Below are 10,332 nucleotides of genomic sequence, written 5' to 3'. Positions count from 1 at the left end.
ATGTGATGTTGCAAAAGCAGACATATTTTTCCTTTCACATATTCTTTCATGTCTTCTTTCAACTCTAAAAATTGGTAATGTTATACTTTAACAGGGTCCTCTGATGGTCCAAATCTCAAGGAAGTCATTTCTGAAACAACATGGATGCTATGCTATCAACAATATCATCGCCTCACCTGACATTAAAACTGTACACACTGTTTTAATGTAAATACTAGAGTAGTATTTCTCAATATCTCAAGACACTTTTTGAAGGTCTTGGTCTCGTCTTGTTCTCAAAAGCATTTTTACTCTGTCTTGTCTCTGCCTCAGACTGGGCGGACTCTGGATTTTAAATAAAGGCCGGTCAAGAACACTGCTTACGGGTTTTTTTTTCCATGTCATTACTGTGATTTGAACTGAAAAAAACCCTTTCTAAAAGAACCAATAACTTTAATTCATTCATATTTTGATTTTTATCTCCCAATTATGGCCGTGAGTGACATGTCTGCTGCACACAAAATGATCATTTTCATTGATTTTTATGGCCTTGGTCTTGGTCTAGCCCTGCCTTGGTCTTGGTCTTGACTCAGTCTCGATCCCCTAAATGTCTTGGTCTTGTCTCAGTCTCAGAGTACTCTGGTCTCAGATATGTCTTGGTCTTGGTTAGTGTGGGGGTCTTGACTACAACACTTTTAAATACTATCAAAATGTCATGTAAATGAATCTGTCTGTTACATACTGTATTTGCATGATCATGTTTATTTCAGAATGCTTTGAACTACCGACCATTGCACAAAGTTAACTTTCAAGTCAACTTCTTTGAATGTGCACACATACCCGGCTGATAAACCTGATTCTGACACCTAATAGATCACTCCACATGAACAGCCACGTATAGTCCAAGCCAAATTCCGAAACAAAAATTGCAAAATTGGATGTGCAATTAAAAAGAAGTTTCTCAAGTTTCACAATGCTTCTGGGTAACATGATTCATCCAACAAGTTGTATACCAAAACCTTTGTCACCTCTCAGAGATATTTATCTAACACAATGGGGAGTTCATGTAAAATTCTTAGCTGGGAATTTGTATTCCAGATTTTTCTGACACCACATGAATGCATTATGATGCCAGTGGTGGCAAATGCAACCTCAAGTGACATCACTGGAAGCATAAGTCTTTGTGCAGAAGCCACAAAAAACTGTCCTCACACATTTGCTCATATATGTTTACGACCTTTCAAAAATCTCATCTTGATCTAATCTCTCATAGTTTTTTTCATGTTGGTTTATTCTGTATACATGATAATAATATTGATTGTCATTCTGATGTACCTTATCAAACGAGCTCCCTTTGATCCGAGAAACTCGACAAGTTGGTTGTGTAATTCCCAGACATCATTGAGAAACCCTTACAGGTGTAACGTTGGTGTTTTTGTGCAGGTGTCATTGTGATGATGGCTCATCAGACATCATGTCGTGACACGCTTTGAGGTTCTATTACCTCATCAGGAAGAAGAACAACAACTGCAAGACAGCCTGAAAATGTGAAAAGGGTCTGTACAGAAACCAGAGCACACATTCAGCAGACAAACTTACTCACTTTGTAGGTCTGGAGCCATTTTATTACAGATTGCCAAATCAAATAAAAGACCCATCTGAGGTGAATATGGCCCTTTCACTCAGCCTCAACCTGCAACTCAGGTCAGTAATAAAGACACGTCGGTCACTGAACAGTGATTTCAAGAAACCAGAGAGAAAAAGTAGCAGTTACAAACTGCTCTGGTTTTCCTAGTTCGACAGGTTTTTTTTTTTCCCATGCCAAACGTCTTGTTCCATTAGGAAACAACTCAGGATCCCTGACTTGAGTGATGAGTACTTTATGTTTACAGATGCACCCACAGGTAACGGACCCAGTCGCTCTGCAAGTCCCTGCAGCTCCAGTCTCAGGGACTTGAAGGAGCATGCAAAGGAGAGTTATCCTCAAACTACTGAGTTCATAGATCCGCTGTCAAAGAAATACAATAAATTGATAATTATTATTTGCTTTGGATGTACTAAAGTGGCTGTTTGACCTGATGGCTGTCTGGAAGGCATGGTGTGGTTTTTATTGCATGTGGTTTTCCAGATTCCCAATCATACATATGACCATATTCTGAATATGTTTCACAGTCTTGTTGCCACTGTGAAATTATTTTAGGCCCAGCTACACCATTCTGTCACATGAAATAACCTAAAGTGACATTTATGACTTTGTTCCTTCATGCGTCCAAATATTTATAGATAACTGTGGTGTTACTAAAAGAGCACAAAGCCAAGATTGTTGTAGTCTGTTCTTGTCTCCAGCCAAGAAGGCCTCAGAACAAAACAACAAAAAAACACCAATATGCTTCAATATGGAAATAAGTACAACTTAACTTTGTAAAGTAGGCCTGTGGATTTTCTGGTCCTGCTCATGTTACCAAAGGCATTGTATACATCCTGAGTTAGTCACCTTTTTATTACCCCCCTATTCCGATTTTAGGAATAGCAATGTTGGATTTGCCTTGGGGAATGGAAGGAGCCATTTATTTTAGGTGAATGTGATATAAAAAATGTGGGAACAAAGTATTGAATAATAATGATCATTGACTAATGTGTTACTCTTGTCTAAAGTTTATGGGGATGCAATGCAAAGCCCCTGATAGTCTCGATTTTTATGCTACACTTTGATGTGTGCTTCAGGTGCAGTCGGAACTTTCGGAGTTTGTTGTTAGTTCACACATCTCAAAATGTTTCTGTTTTGATTAAAAAATGCTGAACTATTTGTCTAATGTATCAGTGCTTGGTTTGTTATTTAGGCCTATTGTTCTTGCCTCAAACATTTTCTTCATCATAGTCACAGAGAATCATTCTTCTGTAAGAGAACCAATCTTTTTGTATTTCAAGTAAACATTAGAAATTCAATTGACTCGGTTGGAATGTAATAAAAAACTAGGCCTATCGGTATTACAAATACAAAACAAATAAACAAGCATAAACAACATCATATCTCTCTACTATAATGTGTTGATAACTAATAATCTGTTTGGAATTATTTCCATTTAATTTGGTACTACAAATAAATAAACTGATTAATTTGTTAATTTAAAACTCTATACAACTAAAGTAGGCTACTGTAACACTTCAAATGGATCGTTTCATACAGTGAAGCTCAGAGATCGGAGCCTCAGCCGAGCCCTTGAACGCAGCATATGTGATGAACTGCTGTGGATGGGGTGTGACGTTTGTGAGCAATCAGGGCTGCAGAGAGAGAGAGAGAGAAAGAGAGAGAGAGAGAGAGAGAGAGAGAGAGCGAGAGCGAGAGCGAAACTCAGTCCACATTTCACCGCGGTCCGTCACCACTGGACGCTACGAAAGATTTTGAATAAGAAGTTTTGTTTTTCTGAACCTTCATTGAGAGAATCCCGGGGAGCAGCTCGGAGCGGACCGGGGGCTACATGGAAACGCTATGTAACTGGAAATACGGCGGCGGGACTTGTTGATAGTTTCTCTCGAGAGGAGGCGAAGAAGTGAGCTGTGTGATAAACATGCTCACCCCGGTGCTGGCCTCCCTGCTGCCTCTTCTCCTGCTCTGTCGGATTTCTTTCTGCCAGTATTCAAGCGACCAGTGCAGCTGGAAGGGCAGGTGAGGCTAACGGACCTGTTTTATCAGATAACAAGTTTACCTGAGGTTCAAAATAATAATAAGAAAAAGTACAAATTAAAGATGTAGGTGTAGGAACCTGTGTGACCGAAACCCGAAACTCCAAGACCGCGGTGGCGTCAATGCGGGCAGCGGAGTTAAACGAAGAAGAAATTTAAATTTAAAAAATATGGCGATTCTAGAAAAATATGTTTCAACCATTAAGTAGTAGGCCTAGACTTTTATCATTATTTATGTAAAGACACAATCAATTTAAAGTACAGAACTTCCACAGACACGTGACTTTTGGTCTGGTTTTTGCTGAATTGATCTAATTTAACAGATGTAGGCTATCTGATCTGAATAAGCTCAGATTCACCTCAGATTGAAAAGTGCTTACTTTTAGGCCTATTTGAAAAAGTAACTTTGCAGTTGAAGGGGACTACAGAATGATGGACTCATCATGTATCACATCCCAATCATTATTGTAATCTAAATACACACTGACAGAGCCTATTCACGGTGTTGAATGTACTGCTCTCCCCTCAGCTTTTTAGTATTTTGGTTAAATGTTCCCAAACATATGTAACAGATTCTTAATCCTGCAGGCAGAATCCAGAACTGGAAAATTTTACCTCCCATCAAACATCTGTTTAAATCTGTTCTGCACTTTATAGAAGCTGTGCCTCAAATAGTGCGGTTTGTTTTTCATCCTCCAGTAAGTCAGGAGGGGTGGAATATGCTCAGTGCTTTGAGCTCTCCACCAATAATCTGTTGTTCATTAGTGAGACTCTTGACTAATCTGCCTGTAATTGCATGCAGAAGTGATGGAGCTAAAGAGGACTTAATTAAAGGCGTGCTGAGGAGAGCCTGGTTATGAGGCTTCAGCTACATATGCTCAGCATGTGCGACGGCTTGCTTTAGATCTATGGCGAATTTGAATTTCAGCATCTCATTTTCAGGATACTGGGCGTTTCTCCTCTGGGGGAGTCAAACCACTAGCTTGGCATGATGCACGCTGGTAGACTGCTGATGGCTTCCTGCCTCTGGCTTTGCCACAGAATGACTGACGGCCTGCAGTTTTCAAACCCCTGACCAGGCATTAAGTTCTGGAGGGAGTCATTTGGTCACGCTGGCGCCACAGTCCGGAGTGCTGCCCGGACAAGTCTCTTCCAGTCTCTTTGGTGGCATGAAAGCAAGGGGAGGTTCGGTGCGTGACCTGCATTTGCACTTGCATGCAGCAGGCCCGGCTACTGTTGCCGCCGTTGTCTGCCCAGAAGCCCCTGTGTCCCTCCATTCATCCACTCCTGCTTCCAAACTCTTCCCAAAGGCAGTCTGCCAGTGGCGCATTTTGCCAAAGCTCTGGAGGAACAATGTGGTGTGATGGGGGGGGTAGTGTGTGTTGGAGCTGAGGTCATTTTGGCTGCTCCGGCTCGTGACTGGTCATGCAGCCAGCCTTGCGCGCAGACTGCTCTTAATGCCTGAGGAGGAATGTGGTCTAATATCCTCCGAGGTCTTGCCAGAGGTCTTCCCCTTGGTCAGTTAACTAGGACTATAAACGAGCAGAAAATCCTTTCTAGAGGACTTTCTGAACAATCTCTTTATGCTGTGTAACATTAAAAAGAGTTCAGTGTAAGTTTAAAAGATCAATCAGGAAAATAAACTACCTTCTGTTCTGTGTTCTTTCCACTGATTCTTGAAAAAAGAAAATTGAAATGGTTGATTCTCACACTGACATCTTCCCCTTTCTTTTCTCCCAGCGGTCTTACTCACGAGGGCCACGCCAGGGACGTGGAACAGGTCTACTTGCGTTGCTCACAAGGCTCCCTTGAGTGGCTCTATCCCACGGGGGCCATCATCGTTAATCTCAGACCCAACACGGTCTCGCCAGCCGCCGCCCGCCTTTCCGTCTGCATTAAACCCTCCGCAGACTCCATGGGCACCAACATCTACCTGGACCGTAATGGCAAGCTGCGGCTACTGCTGCGTGAACAGGACCAGGCTCAGGGCAAAGTGCAGTGCTTCAGTATCAAGGAGGGGGCGCTATTCATCGAAGCCGTCCCGCACTTGGACATCAGCCGCAGGATAACGGCGTTTCAGTACGAGCTGGTCAGTGACCGGCTGGGACCAGAGTCACGCTCACTGAATGGTAAGAGACATTTCTTCTGTCACTTTTCCAGTAGAATATGAGAGGAGAAGCCCACAGATAATCGCCCTGTGATGACCTCAGTCCTAATGAAAAGGTCCACAGACTTGGCTTCCTTTGTGCATCGTCCATGTGATGTGTGCTCTGCGCTGAATACAGCCATCTACTGGTGGAAAATTTTATCAAGTTTGATTTTAATAGTAGGAAACTCGACATTTGCTCCAGAAAACTGTTAACAGTGAAGCCAAACTCCATTTCTTTGGTAGCATTGTCTGTAAATCAACCCTTACTTTAAAATCTTTTATAGAATGCTTTTCAAGGATAAAATGTTCATATTTCATCTCATGGAGCTCGACTATCCACATTAGATTTACTTTTCTCCAAGCTGTAATTGATTTGTATTTATTTCTTTTTGTTGGATGGCCTGTGTGTATGTGGAGGGGCACAGCCAAACAGAGAGGCCCTCCATTGAAAAACAACCGTCTATTTTCACGCTGCGTACCTGCCAAACCTGCAAAGCTTCAAGCTGCGTAACTGTGCATGCAACTGTGTTTTCTTTTTCCACCAAAAGCAAAATGTGAGCAGTATCAGGCTCACATCTGTTTTTAGGACTCTCTGGGTTCACATTTCCACATCCTGCGTCATTATCTGGCACGGCAGAGAGAGAGGGAGAGAGGGAGAGGGTTAAATGTAGAGAGGAGCGAGCGTGGAGTTGTTTTGACCACATTAGCGTGCTCGGCTCAGCTCTGTAGTATAATCTGGTTGTGTGATGTGGCCTGAGATAGCACTGGGATGATTCACAAAGACAGTAGTCTCGTGTCATCTGAAGCCCGGACTCTCAGATGGATCGCTCCTTTGCTTCTTCTAATCTTTTTTTCTTCCTCTTCTCTCTGACCCGCTGTGCTGGGATTGAGTTGCTCACCGTCAAGCTAGAATGTGTCTCCAACCAGATGTTGGGAGGACCCTCTTGAAGCACACAGGCGTAATTTCCCCCCACTCCCTCGCCTTGCCTTTCAGCTCACTTAAATTATACACCTCTTTCTTCCCCTCTGTCTCACTATTTCCTACTTCTTCATTTCTTTTTTGGCCTATTTATCATTCTAGTATTTTCCTTCTCATTCCTCTCCCCTCCATATATCTTCCCTTTCTCCTCCTGCCTGTTTGAAGTGGGTTTCGTCTGTGCCGAGCAGCATTAGCAAGTTGTGCTCCATTACAGAGGAATGCATCAGGGCCCAGATGTTGCAAGGACGCTGCATCGTGCCCCTCCTCCTTCCCCCACGCATCCCATCCCTCATCCCTCCCCGCCTCTGTGAAGTGGTTCTGATCAGAGCGGAGCTGCATGTGCACGGGCCAGAGAGAGATGCTGACTCGGCTCTCAGCCCATTCCTGTGGTTCTTTTTCATGTCAGACATGTGAGCCCTGCTCTGCTTTGGAGCAAAGAAAAACCCAGCCCTGCTCTGTCTGACGCTGCAGCAGCACCGACGCTCACTTCAAAGGGGCCTCTGCTCTCTGCTCTAGGCCGTGGGCGAGGTCGGCCGCTCTGAAGTCTCCCATCTCTCCAGCTGTTCGTAAGCCGTCCAAGCTCGTGGCTCTTTGACCTCTGATCCCTCCAGCACCTCGTGTTGCTACACAATCTGACCCAAGACATGCTTACCCATCAGCCCTTGACACTCAGCTTTAGGCAAACCAGCTAAATATAATCTATAGCTTCACTCCTTAATAGAGACAGAGGACACACTTTGTTTTAGGACTTAATTCAAGGGAACGTGCTGCAGGTCTTTTTCCATTTTGAAACAACGTTAAAGCTCCTGTGGTTATGAATGAGAAAGAGACTAACGTTGATGTCTCTGTATGACCTAGAAAAGCAAACCAGACCATTATTGATGAGATTGATTTTTTTCGTAGAATTGTTTGATAGGCCTGTCGGATGAGGCAATTAACAGCATGCTGCAGAAACAGCCTTTTTCATGTAAAAGATTCATCGCGAGTTTCCTGTTTGACATTTAAAATAAAGATTGATGAGATTTTGATCTGTCAGAAAACTAACTTACACATGCACAGGAAGCCATTAGGTATATTCTTGATTTGTCCACAAGGGTTGCCAAACTCGGCACAACCTGAAAGTTCCTCGCAGGGGCTTTAAAAACCAGAGTTCACAGTTTTCATCATCCTCTTATTTATTTTATCGGTTGCCTCTCCACTAACCGCGCTCTGCTGACTTGACACCCCTCCTTCTACCCCCTCCCCTCCCCTCCCCACCTGCCCCTGAGTGCCACTCTGCCTCTAAGGAAAACCACAGCAGATCTAGGGCTAATAAAGGCATTCTGGTCTGGCCCAGCCGCAGGACCACCTGAGTCAACTAATCATCGACTTGACTGGCCTCATTTAGGGCCCTTTCTCCCTCTATAAAACAGTGTGGGGGCGGGCAGAGTGAGCTGCTGCTTGCCTCCAGTCAAAGGTAAAAAAGTAGACTGAAGTGGGCTTTTAAAGGATGGCCTATTTCACTTTCTTTTTTACAACCAATTAGTGGCCCTCTAGTTGTGACCATATAGTCCAACACAGGGAGAGTAATAACATAGGAGGGGTTTATTCTCTTCTTGCTCCTTCCTGAAATGGTGTTACTTTTAAAACTTTTAGAAATCTCTAGTGGTTTTTAAAGTTTTACTCACTGTTTCAAACCCAGCAGGCCTGCTGAAGTGCTAACAGAGCTGAGGTCAGAGATGTGGCCTGTCTTCGTGTGTCCCCCTACCCCACCCCCTTTTATGCTCTTCATCTGCTTCTTGTTTGTCGTGGCGTGTCATGGGGTTCCTCTGATGGTGGGGAATCTGACCAAACAGCCCCCCTGACATTAAACACTCATAAGAATAGCTTAAATAAGAGATGACTATTTTAGCCAGCAGCAGCAGCAGCAGCAGCAGCATGCCCGGCAGCTCTGCTCGGTGTTTAAACCCCGAGCTCATGACAGCTGAATCGTGCTGCTGGCTTTGTAAATAAATAATCATCTGTGGGGAGGGAAATTACTGTGACCCCAAATGGGATGGTTTGTCTGTGTATGTGTGGCTGGCTCCACACTTTTCTGTTTGTGTAAGAGGTACTTAACTGAAAGTTGTGGAAAAGTCAACAATTCTAGCTCCAAAACTCAGCTTCTCTCTTTCTTATTTCCACACAGCACCCTGTCAGCCCTGCAGTGACGCTGAGATGCTACTAGCAGTGTGCACCAATGACTTTGGTAAGTTAAAACTCTTGCAAAATTATATTTATCTGCTGTATGGTGTGCAGAAGTGTACCATTTAATAAACATCATTGTGTGTTATATGTAAAACAGCCGTTACCACTATCTAAACCCTGTCTCTCTCTGATCAATTTTTCAGTGGCACGGGGCAACATTAAGAAGGTGGAGCAAGAGGAGGAGCACTCATCTGTTACTGTGGAGATCAGCCGCCTCTACAGACAGAAGACCCAGGTCTTTGTATCTGGGGGCGTGAGGGTACGGAGGTGGACTGGACACATCAAGATGCCCCTCAAGTGTGGGGTGAGGTCTGGGGACGGGGAGTTCCTCTTCACAGGGACGGTGAGGTTTGGGGAGGCCTGGATGGGCTGTGCTCCTCGCTACAAAGACTTCCTGCGGCTGTATCATGAGGCGCAGCAGCAGGGGACCAACCCCTGCCAGGTGGACACTGACTGAGAGTGTTACCTGCACTGCTTGGAAACAGGACAAGTCCTGAACGGATGAGCTGGACTGAGTTTTCTTGCTAAGGAGAGAGACTGATTGACAGACTGGCCCAATGGCAGACAGAGTCATTCTCCTCTCCTGCTGTCTCATGACTGTTTGGAGGAAAAAATGGAGCTCCTGAATGTTGCCAAGCAGCATGCTGGATGGACTCTTTAAAGCGATGCAACGTGGAATGTGTTCAGACTGCTTTTCTCACAGACGTGGAATTCCAAGATCTTAAATGTAGCAAACCCCAATTGGTTTTTAATGTGTATAAAATGTGAATGAACATTGTATATTTTGAAAGTCTTTGTGCTTTGTAAAAAAAGCTTGATGTACAGTTCTGAAGTTATTTCTTATGACAGAAATGGATAATGTGAAAGCCTTTTATTTCTATTTTGTTTAAAAAATGAACCACAGTTGAATTCCTGAATTCTTTTGTTTTTTAGGTTTTACAATTGTTTAAAAAAACAAACCAAAAAAAGTTTTATTTGCTCTTGAGAATAAAAGCTTTTATTCCTTGAAAAGTGTCCATGTCTGTTGTGTCACAAGGGGAAACAAAAATAATTGAAAACCTCCATTGGCCAAAGTCTAACTTGAGCACACTTAATTGTGTTTCTCTGTTTCATTCTTAACTCTCAGCTGCCAAGGGATGCTAGACTGAAACATGCTAGTAGCGACACCATTTTGACATGAATGTTTTGTGAATGGCCCTTGATAAAAATACATTTAAAAAAACGTGGCAGTCAGTAGAAATTATTGCTGCAGCTTGTAAACAAAACATTTGTATTTGGCCCCTCCTCCTGGGCTCCTGGGCCACCAGGTGCCAGT

The 10,332-nt window shown here is 43.6% G+C and overlaps 1 protein-coding gene and 1 long non-coding RNA gene across 3 annotated transcripts in view; both read left to right on the top strand.

Moving 5' to 3' along the window:
* Positions 1-349, top strand: part of LOC136183009 (uncharacterized) — a 32,029-nt gene extending 31,680 nt beyond the window's left edge. Inside the window, exon 4 of one of the 2 annotated variants that reach the window (XR_010668853.1) lies at positions 95-349. This is a non-coding gene — a long non-coding RNA (uncharacterized lncRNA). The other variant, XR_010668854.1, reaches the window with a different exon arrangement.
* A 2,955-nt stretch (positions 350-3,304) lies between these two features.
* metrnla (meteorin like, glial cell differentiation regulator a) lies at positions 3,305-10,028 on the top strand. The gene is made up of 4 exons (XM_020655382.3): positions 3,305-3,646; positions 5,404-5,792; positions 8,959-9,018; positions 9,161-10,028. The coding sequence occupies exons 1-4, from the start codon at positions 3,549-3,551 to the stop codon at positions 9,472-9,474; spliced, it is 861 nt and encodes a 286-aa protein (XP_020511038.1). The 5' UTR covers positions 3,305-3,548; the 3' UTR covers positions 9,475-10,028.
* Positions 10,029-10,332: the final 304 nt, after the last annotated feature.

Source organism: Labrus bergylta, chromosome 16 (assembly GCF_963930695.1).
Source record: "Labrus bergylta chromosome 16, fLabBer1.1, whole genome shotgun sequence".
NCBI classification, from domain to species: Eukaryota; Metazoa; Chordata; class Actinopteri; order Labriformes; family Labridae; genus Labrus; species Labrus bergylta.
Note: the sequence above shows the minus strand (reverse complement) of the source record. Positions and strands in the feature narration are given on the sequence as shown.